Source organism: Psammomys obesus, unplaced genomic scaffold, assembly GCF_907164565.1.
Source record: "Psammomys obesus unplaced genomic scaffold, mPsaObe1.curated_primary_1811, whole genome shotgun sequence".
In the NCBI taxonomy this organism is placed as follows: Eukaryota; Metazoa; Chordata; class Mammalia; order Rodentia; family Muridae; genus Psammomys; species Psammomys obesus.
This window is the reverse complement of record NW_026593286.1, coordinates 27556133-27570830: the sequence shown is the minus strand read 5'-3', so window position 1 is coordinate 27570830 and position 14698 is coordinate 27556133. Positions and strand designations below refer to the sequence as shown.

At 41.6% G+C, this 14698-nt stretch overlaps 1 protein-coding gene across 4 annotated transcripts in view; it reads right to left on the bottom strand.

Moving 5' to 3' along the window:
* Ino80d (INO80 complex subunit D) overlaps positions 1 to 14698 on the bottom strand; it is a 62638-nt gene that overhangs the window by 21757 nt on the left and 26183 nt on the right. For all 4 annotated transcript variants that reach the window (XM_055616590.1, XM_055616592.1, XM_055616591.1 and 1 more), the window contains 2 exons: positions 12179 to 12287; positions 456 to 677 (listed from right to left, as the gene is read on the bottom strand). In XM_055616590.1, the coding sequence (XP_055472565.1) occupies positions 456 to 677; positions 12179 to 12287 (331 nt within the window). The remainder of the gene's footprint in view (positions 1 to 455; positions 678 to 12178; positions 12288 to 14698) is intronic.

Genomic DNA, 14698 nt, shown 5'->3' with positions numbered 1-14698 from the left:
TGGTAAAAGGAGAGAACTCACATCTGCAATTTACACACACGCACACATAGAAAAAAGGCCTCACAAAGGTAGAAAAGTGGATCACTGGCATATCAAGTATCTTGCTGGGCTGGGAGGCATGGACTTTAGTCCCAGCACTCAGAAGGTAGAGGCAGGCGATTCTCTGTAAGTTTGAGGCCAGCCTGGTCTACATAGAGTAACCAGGCCTGCCCAAACTACATAGTGATACCCTGTCTCAAAACAAACAAACAAACAAACAAACAAACAGAATATTAAATTTATTTCCTTTCTGGTGGTGCTGGCATTGACATGAACACCTGCACCTGGACAAACCCTCAATGACAGAGCCACAACTGCAGCTCACACGATGCCTAAACTACCCCTCAAAGGTTATGTGAAGCAAAGTAGAAGTAAACCAGGCCTGAGAACGGTGGCCTTATCTGTGTGACTCTAACCTGGCTCGACTGCATGCAGCTCTCCTCAGTTCTTGTATCAACTGGCCAGTGCATTCGGGCTCTTTACTGGCTGCCTGCAGCAGCGCCTTCCTAAATGTATGCCGGCATTTCTTTTGTCGAGACTCTGCCCGCTCCAGGCGGCAGAGGTGCTTGTATTTCTGCTGAAAGTAAGTGCAAAGCTGGGTCACCCTGGAGCTCCTACTCTCCACGTCGTCATCTGACCTGGAAAGCGAAGGGCAGAAACTGATTACACTGGAAGTTCATAGAAGAAAGGGGAAGTGAAAATGAACTAGGGATGCTGAAAACATTTCTGTGGCATGAGAACACAAACTTAATAAACCAGAAGAAATTCCAGTAATGCCGAAAACAAGCACAAAATTTCAGCAGTAGCAAGACATCTATGCAGGCCTTCCCCAGACCCTACACCAGAGCAGGATAGCAAGGACAAGCATTTCTTTTCTTTGCTCACCTCGAAGCTACAGACATTGTGCCTTCCTGAAAAACAGTCACTCCAGAAACAAAGCAGTCATTTCTAAGAGCTATGCTTTGCACATTCTGGCTTAAATTACCTTTTCTCACTTAGAAGGTGTGACGCAGTAACCACAGCACTGCCACTGTAGCTATAGAGGCATCTGAACTGCTTTCACAGGCCGGGGTTACACAGTTTCCTACCATGCTAATGTGACTGACTGCCAATCCCAATTCAAGAGTTTGCTGGAAAGGATGCTAGGGTACATTTAAGCTAACAGTGCTGTGCTGTGCTTGCTCAATACTGTCTACCAGCACCAACGGCAAAATGTCAACTTTCCTATAGGATGAATTTAACCTCATTTGTAGTGTTAGGAATAACGCACATCACCTGAAAACTGCTGTTAGGTACCTGATCTTCTCTCTCTTTTACTATAAGTAAACACTACCTGGCACCACTTGTCCCCTGCAAGCTCAGTATTTGTTTCTGTTTTGATCTAGGGTGACACTTTCCTTCCTATCACACCACAGCAAGCTACTCTATGTTGGGATGGTCTTTTTGTGCACTGTGTAAAGATTGTCCTGTATTAGCCCAATGCTGATTTCTGTATCAGCAGAGAGCTGAGGACAGACTGAACTTTGGAACTGTTGCACACCACCTGTGTTTTGTAAACATACACTTCCCTCACCTCCTGCCAACAGCAAAGGCAGGAGAGAGGCAGGACTTCCAGGCAAAGATAGGACTCAGGCACACCAGCCAGACAGGAAGGAAGAAACAGGTCCCAGGACTGAGAGACTGAGAGGTAAAGAACCACGTGGCAGGACGTAGATTAATACAAAGGAGTTAATTTAAGATAGGAACTAGTTGGGAACAAACTAAGCTAAGGCCAAGCTTTAATAACTGATAAAAAGTCTCAATGCCATTATTTCCAGATCCAAAGAAAGTCCTGCTCTAACTCTATAAACTTGTTCAGAACATCTCCTAGAAACATGTCCTTTACAGTACAGTTTCTACTATAAACACACAAATTAGAGGTTCATACTTCAATCTTTTAATTTATTGAACATCTACTATGTATCTATTGTGCTAACTACCACAGGAAACCAAGTAGAAAAGAGTTTGCAATAAGATTACGTAAGATAAATACACTAGCAAATAAAATGATGACAAATAGTCAAAATTCAATAACTAACACAGTGGAGCAGACAAAACAAGGATTCAGATTTCTAACACAAGGCAGAAAGATCTGAGAACTCTGGGTTTGTGACACATTCAGGAGACAGAGACAGGAGGATTGCCTTGAATTCAGGGTTAGGCTGGAATTCATAGTGAGACCTTATTGCAAATAAGCAACAAAGACAACAAAACAACAACAACAACAAAGGATGAGGATGTTAGACCCTGCTGTGAAGATCTAAGTCTGCCATTACAGGATAGTCCCTGAGCTTCATGCTCAACTGCCACTCCCTTCCTCAGCTGGGTTCCCTCCTCCCTGCCTAATTTGGGGAAACCCCAGATCATTTAAAGAGTGTCCTAAGGACCTCAGGGAGATTATAGGACCAACCCTTTCCTGGAAATACCCTCTACCTTAGCTTTCAGCCAACAACCTTTTCCCATACTGCTATGGCTATGGCTATGGCTATGGCTATGGCTGTATGAGTTGCCACTGAAGCCAACTGGACCACCGTGAGCTGCTGACCATCACAAACTGCTGACCTCCAGAGCAGCTGCCAGACCTGCATTTCAGCCATGAACCAACTAGGCACAGGCACCCTCTTCCACTAGCATAGTGGCTTAAATAAAGAGCAGTAACACTGTCATATTACCACTGGCTTTGGAACGCCCGAGTTTCCGATGCCACCTGGTACTGGTAATCTCATTAAAAAGAGCTAATTGTAGCACACTGGAAAAACTCTTTTCCACACCCCCAGTGAGATCTAGAGTCTTGCTCATGGACCTTGATCTGTGCACTCTAGCCATTCCTGACAGAAGTAGAACCCGGTACTCCGAGGTCCCACCCTTTCCTACCTGGAAGCTGGCAACACTGAATGTCTGGCAAGAGGCCTCTCAGGCTGCAGCTGGCACTCCCGGGAAAACAGAACTATAGGGAATGTCGAGATAAGCTTTTTGGAGGCCCACAGCGAATGGCAAGTGTCAGCAATTCCTATGGTTCCTAGAAGGATCCTGATCCACTGCACAGTGTTGATCTTCTAAGGACTCCTAGCACAGCAGTGAAGTCTTGAAATGGATCCAGGACTAGGGTGGTGACTGCTTCCCCTCTCACATTTCCTTACAGTTACACCAACCTGATTGATTGTTATTGGTGCTTGAGGCTAGCATGGGATGATCTGATTGGCTTTTCAATCGTTTAAAGGCCTTTACACTGGACAATAAAATTAGATGTACACCTTGAGTCTGGTCTCTGGAATCTGATTCCCGGGATTCTGCCTGGGCTCTGTCGCCATTCAAGGGCCCTCCCCCTTTCCCAGTTCCTGATCCCCACATGGAACAACAGCATGGGTGGGGGACTTAGCCAGGCACAGTGGCACAAGCCTGCCACAACCCAAATTCATTGCTAGCTGAGCCTACACAGTGAGTTCCACGTTAGCCCCAGGTACCTGGTGCCCATGTGTCTGGGAGAGAAAAACCTAAGAGTATCTTAAACTCTGAGATTCCCAGGACTTATATCAGATCTACTGGGTCAAAATATTTATAAGGCAAAGTCTAAGAATAAGCTTATATTTTAATTGTTTCTCAGATTCTCATTGTAGGTCTATACTTCAGAGTGCTAGCAGAGCATATAATTATCCTATCCACAAGTCTGACAAAAAGCCGACAGCAGAGGTATGGAAAAGTGTCACTGACATCACTGCTGGATGAAAGGCTCAGTCTGCAAAGGAGAAAGCAGCAGAGCTAACCTTGAAGAAAGCATCCATACAGAGGATGGAGATCAGAAGACCTGACATAGACTGAACATTGGCAACAGAAGGCAAATGCACGTGCTAATTAACATAGCTGGCCTAAGAAGGGTATGGATCAGAATGAATGACGACAGCTGAATTTTCCAAATCTACATGCCAAGTTCAGAGTTTAGTGCCAGGCCTGGTGACACAGGCCTGTAATTCCAGGAGGCTGAGGCAGGAAGACCACAAGTTCAAGGCTAGCTTGACCTGAGGAGTGAATTCTGGTCCAGCCTGAGCAACCTGGCAAAACCCTCCTCCAAAGTTAAACAAAAAAGGGGCTGGCACATAGCTCAGCACTCGTCTAGTGTTCAACAGGTTCAAGTCCTGGTAAGCGAGGTGGGAGAAAAGCTGACCTTTATGTCAAAGACAGAGAAAAATCTTTATAGGTATTTAAGGGAACACCTAACAGCTGGTCATGGTGGTGCTCACCTTCAGTCCCAGCAGTCAGCTACTCAGGAGGCAGAGGCAAGAGGATCTCTGTAAGTCTGAGGCCAGCCTGGTCTACATAGAGAGTTCCAGAATAGCCAGGTCTAAGTAGAGAAGCTTGTTTCAACAAACAAATAAACAAGAAGAAAAGAGCTTGGTGATCACAAGCATTCACTGTGTATGCGTGACGGCCTGAGTGTGGAGCCCCAGAACCCACGTAAAAGGATGGAAGTGAAGAGTTGAGGAGATGGCTCAGTGATTACAAGAACATTTTGTTCTTTCTTGCAGAGTACTTGGTTTTCATTCCCAGAACCTACATGGTGGCTCTCAACCATCCATAGCTGCAGTTCCAGGGTATTCAAAGTCCCACTCTTACCTCCTTGGGTACCAGTTATATATGTAGTGAATATAGATACAGGCAGGCAAAACACTCATACAATAAAACAAATAAATCTAGAAAGGAGGTGAGCGTGGTACACACACCTATAACCCTACTCATGCCTAGAAATGGGGACTGCTAGAACTTGCTGACAACCAGACTGGCCTCAGGTTGTCAGAAACCTACCTCAAAGGAATAAGGCAGAGAGAGCTAAAACAGGACACCTGATGTCCTCCTCTGGCCTCCACATGGGAGGACCATGTGTGCTCATATATCTACACACATACATACATGCACATAATGCATACATATATGCATATATGTACAGGCTACTACATTAAAGCTGGGCAAGTAGTAAGATAATTATTTGTTAAAATAAGAAAAGTAAAAACTAGAAAACCAGGGTATTGCAGCAACTGGGGTTTCAAGGTAGCTAGGAGTGTGAGGTGGTCCACAGAGGAAGAAAACTGAGGAAGTCATTGTCACTGTGACAGTTCTGCAAAGAAAGGCAGAGACAGAATACATACTGCTTCCAACCAAGAGAAATCAACCCCCAAACTGATATTCAGGCTATCATAGGAATTAAACTGGAAAAGGCTTCCATTTATTGTCACTCATCTTCCATGTACTAAGGCAGAACATTCACTTAGGTTAATTCACCTCTTGTAAAACTGAGCCCAGACTTCTAACGTCAAGTTTATGAAGCATGATTGATGGGTCTGTAATTACAAAGGTAAGCTTGACAATCCTGAGTTCTATCTCGAAGAGCACACTAGTAGTAAGAAAGCAGTCCTGAAACATGAAATGGAACCTGGGTGAGTAAAAACCACAGCATTCCCAACACACTCTCGGGTCTGAGTGAGGCAGAAATAGTATGGGGTGGGATCCAACCCAGGAACAGAAATGGATGCATACGCTAGTGCGCCTTATTGACACCGCCCATTCGTAAACCAACTAACTGCCTCTGCTGCGGTTCCATGTGAAAATAGGCTTTTCACTATAATTTGCTTCCACGAAGTTTCAGTTTATTCAATAAGCTTTTCGCTATAATTTGCTTCCATGAAGTCCCAGCTTACTGACACCACCCATTCATAAATCAAACTAACAGCCTTGCTACAGTTCCATGTGAAAATAAGCTTTTCACTATAATTTGCTTCCATGAAGTTTCCGTTTATTCACACTGCCCGTTAATAAATGAACTAACTCCCTCTGCTACAGTGAAAATAAGCTTTTGACTATAAGTTGCTTCCATGAAGTCCCAGTTTATAATCAGTCTCTACCAAGTCATTTTCCATTTCCTGTTGATCTAATCTATCGTGTTTTCACTCCTACAATTTCAAGAGTTATAAGATAAACTGTATGTCCATACTAGGAGGCTGTGAACTTCAAACTTTGTGTCAGGTGTCAAATGAGCTGCTCTCTATTTTGTTGGGTATTTATGTAAACCTCAAGTCTAAATAAATGATTAGCTCAGTCCACGAGCAATCATCTTCTGGCGTCTCTAACAAAGGTTTGCTCACAGTGCACCAACTGCATTCTTTACACTGCTAAAGTAGTCACTAGAAGAAATTCATTTTTGCGCTACTTATTACTAAGACAGACACACATTCATCATCCACAGATCTGTGACAAATACCTCCATTAGAAAACACACTGGGAAAGATACTGAAGAAGGCTATAGGAACACTGAACCAGCTTTTGATAAGGAGAGTTCAAGTAGAGAGTTACCTAGCTGGCTGTGGTGGTGTACACCTGTAATACCAGCACTCAGGGAAGCAGAGGCAGACAGATCTCTGTGAGTTTCAGGCCAGCCTGATCAACAAAGCAAGTCCAGGACAGTCAGAGCTACACAGAGAAACCCTGTCTCAAAACAAAAAGAAGAAAGAAGAAAAAAGAAGAAAGAAGAAGAGGAAGAGGAGGAGGAGGAAGGGGGAGGAGGAAGAGGAGAAGTGTTCCCTTCCTAAGCACTAAGCACAAGAATGGATTGATCCTGAAGAAGACAGTGATATATAAAAAGCACTGCTTCGTAGGGAAAGCACTCAGGATGCAGAAACAAGTTCCTTAGCTTCTATGGGTATGTTTTCCACTTTAATAAGAAAAAATTGTATCAGATAATCTCCAAGATCCCTTTCAGTTCTTTTATACTATAAGAGTCTATTCATTGGTGAGTAGGAAAGAAAGGGAAACAAACTGAGCAAAACAACTTCAAAGTTAACTCAAATGGATTATATTGCTCAAACAATATAATCCATTTCTTCCCAAACTGAACTAACTTTGCCTAACTTGTCAGAGGACAATCTCCAGTACTGTGTTTTCAAATGCTGGTTTCAGTGTCTTGAGATCTAGTTACTGCCTTGCCATGGGCATTGTTATGAACTGTTGAACTATCTCCTGTAACCATGTAATAAAAAGGAATATTCCCCAAGTACCCCTGATTGGCTAGTAAAAGTGCTGAAGCCAAAAAGAGGTAGGCAGAGTTGGGGATCCTGGGCTGGGGGGAGGGGGTGTCAAGAGACAAGGAGGAAAGAAGGAAAAGCAGAAGCAGTAGCAGGAGATGAAGCCAGAGAAAAGGGAGTCATCATGAGGCAAAATGGATGATGAGTATGTGGACATAGCTATGAGGACAGGCTGATGAAGCAGAATTGTCCTGGGAATCATCAGATTAGCAAGTGGTTGGCTTTTATGTGGGTTTTAGCAGTACTACAATTAAAATGGTCAGAATCTGTGCAGCATAGTGCCTACAGCTTAATAAGTCACAGTCTCTCTATGTCAATCACTGGGAAACTAGCTGGTTAAGGAAAACTACTGCCATAATAATCTCCTGTATTAATTAATATAAAAAAGAATTTTTTTTCTACAATTGGCGCTCAAAGGATTTCACGTTATTCACATCCTCAATATTCACATTTAAACATTAAAAAAGTTCCAGATGGAAACTTCAAACTAAAACTCTCCAAGACCACAGTCAATATAGCAAAGGGAGGAGCTACAACTACAGCCCTAGCCTAATCTAATTCTGTGGAGATTGAAAAGACAGTTGCCCTCCAGAGTCCATAACTCTGAGAAACTTGCCAGAAGCAAGTAAGACAAGCACAAACCCAGACCCAGGTGGAAAGCAGGCTAGGAAAACAGAACCAACAGGGTCAAACACTACTGATAGGAAAACTCTTGCTAGGCAAAGGCAGAACTCCCTTAAGAGACGCTGCTGCCTTCCAACAAAGCAGACAACAGAGGGTAGCGAATGGAGGCTACTATGGTCTCTCCTGGGCCAGAGCCTGAGGGGACAGCAACAATGTTAAAAGCATGCTAGAAAGACCTAGGCTTTCTAGGCTATAAAGACCTAAGCTTCGAGTAAAATGGAAAGCACCACGGCAGAGGATCTTTCGTGGCTTCATGTTGGTTGTTGTTGTCATGGAGCTGGTGTTCATTGGTGCCCTCTCTAGGAAACTTCAAAATAGAGTAGACTTAGGTAGGGAGAGAACTGAGAGATAGAATGCTAAATTATAAGCAATAAGAATAGAGTAAGGAAAAGGGCTCTCTTCTTGATAGAAAATAGAAAATTGATAGCTCTCTGGTTACCAGATGTTTATCAACTCTTTCTGGTAAAGACCCACTGGTAACACTACAGCAACAACTAAATTCCAAGGAATGGTGGACCAGGCTTAGCTGTTGCAGTTTGAGATGGCACAACTGGCCCAAAACTTAAAACTTTGTTTCTTTGCCTGATTTTTGTTTGAATGTTTTTGGTTTTCTCTAATAGCGGCGAATAGAAAGGACATTTTTATTTTTTGGCATTACTAAAACATAGATTTTTAAAAATTTTAAGTAAACTCAGAATGTCATTACAGTTTAAATTTGTTTTCTAAACTTAGAGTTACAGTGATTTGGAATTGAGATGAAATATTTGAACAGGGCGGTGATGGTGTATGCCTTTAATCCCAGCACACAGGAGACAGAGACAGGAGGATCTCTGTGAATTCTAGGCCTGGCTTACATAATGAAGTCAGGGCAGAACCAGGACCCCCTTCTGATAAGATATAGCCATTTAATTCAAAATGACACATTTTTCTTAAAGGTACTAGGTAGTTTTGCTTAGTATTACAATAGTAATATCCTTGTTGACCTATAAAGATACAGCGATCCTAAAATTATATAAAGAGAAAGGGTGACGTGCTGCTCTGAGCAGCCAGCCAGTCTCCTTAGGATATGGGGCTCCCACGGGACAACTGGTGCCAAAAGCCCTAGAAAAGCTATATTGTTAGTCAATGTAAGGACCCAGAGTTAGGCTGGCAGATGAACATGGAAGCTGCATGCTTCCCATAGCCAAGAGTTATTGAAACCTAACAATAAAGTTTGTATGTCTCACTGACTGGGCAGCTGACAACTCCCATAGACTGGAGGCTCTCGTGGAGGCTCAGCCTGGAGTAGCTAGAGTAGAGGGTCACAGCAGCCAATACAGACAGTGAAATACACGCCAGCCTAAGACAGGTCCCGAAACACACAAGTTATGATTCCTATGTTTAAAGGTGGTCCACTCCATGTGGAAGAAAGGTAAGGATAGCAAGAGCATGGAATGTAGAAACATAAACCCCTAAACAGGCACAATATACTTTAAAATGTGCTTGAGCACTAAGACACAAAGGAGTTTAAATAAAGTTGAATACATGGAAGACTGTTAAATTAAAAGAGAAAAATGAAAGGATAACTATATCCAATTTTTAAAAAATAATAATTAAATACATGGGAGACAAAGAAAGAGGCAAATAGGTTTCCCGTGAATTTGAGGCCAGCCTGATCTACAGAGCAAATCCAAGACAGCCCTGTCTCAGTAAGGATAGATAGATCTACACAGAAATTAAATCTTCAAGGAAAGAAGAAAAAGAAAGAAATAATATAAATAAACACATGCCTTTGATCCTAATACCTGGGAGACAAAGACAGATTCCTTGTAAGTTTCAGGCCAGCCTAATCTACAGAGCTCTACAGAGCAAATCCAAGGCAGCCCAGACTACACAGAAAACCCTGTCTAAATAAAATTAATAAATATATCTCTATAAAAGGTTATTAAGACTCCATACAGTCCTGTTTTGATTTACCAACATTAAATTGGCTATATGATCAATGGTAATGGGAATTTTATAAACCCTCTTTGAGAGAGAACAAAATAAAACAGACCTAGATAAGAATGGGACTACTAAATTAAATCATCCTATATTTGCTTTGGCTTCAAGCTGGAGGACCAAAGCTATATTATTTTGGGAGGAAAGCCTTATGTTTCTGTTAACAGGAAAAGAAAAAGGGCTTTGGATTTTGTCCAAGATAATGAGGATCAGGTTTGACAGAGGAAGACCTCCAGAATATCTTGACTACACAAAAGATAAAAAGAAGTCAAGAAGACCAAACAGAACAGGAAACATAAGCTGCTGATCCCTCCACATGGGAACAACTCTGAAACTGACTGGAACATGCAAACATCTCCAGCTACAACTTCAACTACGCATAGCTAATAAATCTTGTTGGCAACAAAAATCCTCAAGGCTTCTCATGCCATCCTTTTAAATGGCATAGATAAAACTGGTATTACACTCTGTATACAATCCAGACTGGCTTAAAGAAAGACAGATGTCTTTCTTCTGCTCATACAAAGAGCAGAGAACCATACTTACTTGATCTGTGCGTTCTGCACATCCATGCATTTATTATTTTAGAACTGTACATTTCTTGTGAAAAATTACATGTTTTCAGAGCAAAAGAACTGGACACCGGTGACCCTGGATCAGAGCTGACAGGATTCATCCTCCAGGATGCTGAGATGCTGACACATTTATCCCAGCATCCTGCCTGATCTAGCCTGAGACTGCTTCAGTTTCTGTTCCCCATCAAAGTCTGTCTCCAGGACAGCTTCAAATGAAGCTGCTGATCGCAATTGGTCCAGCCTTTCAGACTGTTCCAAACAGGACTTCAATTAAGCCTGAAATTTCCAAACATTTAGAGACTGGACCACAAATATTATTACTAGCTTAATTAACCATTTTTTCCAATTTTACTTGGGCCCCACAAAAGGATTCCTATGCCCTAAAATCAGCAGGACTGAATCTTGAGAAGAATGACGTCCCATTCCCTTAAGGTGGGGTAGATAAATTTTGGTTGTTCTAATGGGCTATGGGTGTTTGTTATCATCTACGGGAACTGGTTACAAGTTATTAATGGTCTTATTCAGAGAGAAAACAAAATATAAAACCTCAGACTCAGGGATTTCTCTTTTTCTTTTCTCTACCTTTCTTAGATAAAGGAGGAAGCAGTTAAAAACAAAGGAGAGGGAATATAGAAAAATCTTACAGGAATAATAAGACAAAGAGTAGACTACTGAATCTACTCTTCGACTTAAAGGTATTATTATATTAAAATAAGGTTATTTTTGTTTCATTGGTATAAATGGTGGTATACTGATACACACACAAACACAAACATATTTCTGCTCTGGTATCAAGTATTGTACCCATTTGTACCCATCAACTCATTTATAAATATAAGGTTTACTTCCAGGACATTTAAAGCTACTATTACAAACTATTTAGGATAGTTAAAAAACAAAGTTAATGGTAAATTAATCAAATTCATAGTCTAGCCAGTTACTAGTCTAAATTATCACAGGAATATACAACCTGGGTTTAACAGATAGATAAATAAATATGATTCTATAGCTAGCTAGCTAGCTAGCTAGATAAAAATAAATAAAAGTCTTCAAAAACTTCAAAAACAGAATATGGAAGTTTAAAAATGGTTTTATTATTTTAAAGATTCTTTGAAAAGACATGTCAACTCCTGGCAGTATCCCCAGCCTACCTCAAATAAGAAAAAGGGCATCACAGAATCTCCATTAGGAGATGACAACAAATGTGGCAAAGTCACTTGGCAAAGAAATGCCCCGACTCTACTGCAGACAGTAGTAGCCTAAAATGGGCAAGCTTGGATGCAGGCCAACCTGACTGCCAACCTCTGCCAAGACAGGGTAAGCAAATTCTTCATAGTTCCTGCTTCACAATTATGTCTCTCAGATTACTGGGCCAACATTATAGAGATTTTGAGTGACTATCCAGGCAGCGGACTGTCTTTGTCATTTTTATTATTTTGGAAGCTGCTTGCCTGCACTTCCTGCTTACTTGGGTATAATTCTATTCCTTCTTAAGTCTCTGATGGGTTGAAGAACAAATAGTTAGTTTTACAGTTAGCTAGGTTGCTTAGGAGTTAAGATGTTTTAAGGTCTAGATAGATGTTTTTAGGCTGACAGACAGAAGATAGGATACAGCTTGATTTAGGTTCAAAACTTAGACTCACCAAAATAGGATAGTTATTTTTTTTTTCTACACTAACTACACCTAATTATAGCACAGCAAGATTTAATGAAAACATTGGCACAGACAGAAAGGCAAATTGCTACATATCTAAGAATAAAACCAAGTGGAGAACCAAACCGAGAGCTTACGTGTGTCTTTCATATCTGAGGGTTTCTCGGATGGACCATGCAACCTGATATGGCGAGGCCTGATCTGAGTCTTCCAGCTCCTCTCCACTCTCTTCAGACCAGTCCAACCCTGGAGCAGACAATGCAAACAATAGGTTAGGCACAACATTAATTGATTTAAAATCAACACAAAGACTGCTGAAGTGGCTCATCAGTAACAAGGCACTCACTGACAAGAATGACCACCTGAGTTCAATCCCAGAGACCCACAAGTGGAACAGCTCCAACTTGCCATGCTGTCCTGACCTCCACGTGTGTTCAGTAGCACACATTCTCCCATCAATAAATATACATGTAGTGAAATTTAACAATAATGAAACCAGTCCAAAGAAGGCTTTTTAAAAGATAAAAAAGACACCTCCAGCACAACTGCCACAGTGAACTTGAGGGCCTCCAAATGAACTTCACTTCTATTCTTAGTCAAAGACGTTTGATACACACTCAGCTTTAAAAACACGGCATTTTAACAGTAAGGCTATGCTGAACTTCAAGAATGGACTTCAGAACACATTTTGTTAATCATTTGGAAACAAGACAAGCAAAGAGACTGAGCTCCCAGTGCATAAAAGGTAAAATTATTCAAATATCAAAACATCATATACTAAGTTAAAAAAAAGTCATATATTGAAACAATGTTAAAAAGAGAACATCAAGGTCATAGCTAGTACTGTGGCTTAACTGGGAGAGTGCTTGGCTAGAAATCACAAAGCACTAGGCCTCATCCCCAACAGGACCTGAAACCAAGTGTGGTGGCACATGCCTGTAATCCCAGCACTTAAAAGACGGAGGTTAAGAGGACCCGAAGTTCAATGTCATCCTCAGCTACTGAGTTCTAGGCCAGCCTGAGATTTAGGAGCCCCTGACTCAAAACAAACAAACAAACAAGCAAAACAGAAAAAAAAGTAAGAAAAGACAAACATGATGGTCCGTGCCTTTCATCCAGGTTTGGAAGGAAGAGTTGGAGGCAGAGGCAGATGAATCTGTGGGCATAAGGCCAGCCTGATCTACATATTGAGCTCCAAGCCAGCCAGGGCTACCCAGTCAGAGACTCTGTTGGAAGAAAATAAAGGGATGTGGAAGAAAAGTAACTTATATGTTCAGGCACGAAAAAGTGCAAAAGAGTCACTCAGCAGAAGTTGCCTGGGCAACATAAAGACGGATGCATTTCTCGGGCTGTGAAACTGTCAGTCAAGCTCATTATCTTCTGTTCTAGCCTAACTGACTGATAGACCCAGCTGAGACAGGCCAGAAAAGTGTATCACAGGCTGGCTTTTTCTTAAAGTGCTCTTCACTGACTTGAATGTAGATTATGAATGGTGGCCAGAGTGCATTACAATCTCTGCCTTCTCCAAAGGGCCTTAAAGCTCTAATATGCTTGGACTTAAAAATAGAAAAAGAAAAAAATTAAACACTTTTTTTGGTAAACTTCACTCTGTTCAAAAAATGAAGAAAGTCAGGCATAGTAGCTTATGGCACCTCATAAAGCAAGCACGGCACTCAGAAGGCTGAGGAAGAACACTGAATTCAAGGACAAAAAGAGTCTACACAGCAACAATCAAGCAATCAGGAGCGGGCAAGACAGCTAAGAAGTAAGGGTGTTTGTGGTCAAGACTGATAGCCTGAGTTCAATCCCCAGAACAAACATAGATAAAAAGAAACAACTCTTCAAACCATACTCTGACCTCTATATGTGCACTACACACACACACACACACACACACACACACACACACTAAATGTACACCAAGAAAATTAGTTTTACAGATATTTGAAAACAAGTCAGTGAGGTGGGGAGGCTTTAGAAAAATATGAACTATGTATAACCATCTCTAGCTATCAGTAAAAGCTTCAATAAAAACGAATAAAAAGGCAAATAAATAAATGCAAAGTAAATATTGCACGGTAAATAAAACATAAACATTCAGCTATATTATTAAATATTGTCTGTAAATCCTAGAGTCTCTAAAAATTTCTCAGGAATTTCCGCCATGCCAACACTGCTTTTAAAATCTGACCAAGACACTGCTTGTACTTACACCTGAGTGACTGCCAGCAATAGAATGAGTGCAAGGCGGGCGACCGCTGCTTCCTCACCATGAATCAACACAGCGAGGTGCCTCTTGGGAGTTAGAAAGACAGAAAGGCAGGAGTGTAGGTAAACAGGCAGGAAGTTTTACTTACAGGTATTCTCATCTGTCAAAAATGATTTGCTTTGTTACATCTCCACTCCGAGGTCTGTCTGGCATACTGCATGACTAACATGACGCGCCCATGCAGCTCCCCTGCAGTATGAGGCAGGACTGCTTGAGCTGCAACTTGGATAAAGTGCTTCTGTTTCACTGTGTTTAGTTTAGCTGAGATTATCTGAGTTTTGAGACAAACACTCATGAGCCTAGGCTGGCCGTGAACTCACTATGTAATAAAAGATGACCTTAAACTCCTGATTCTCCTGTCTCCACCTCCCAAGTATCGGGATTACAG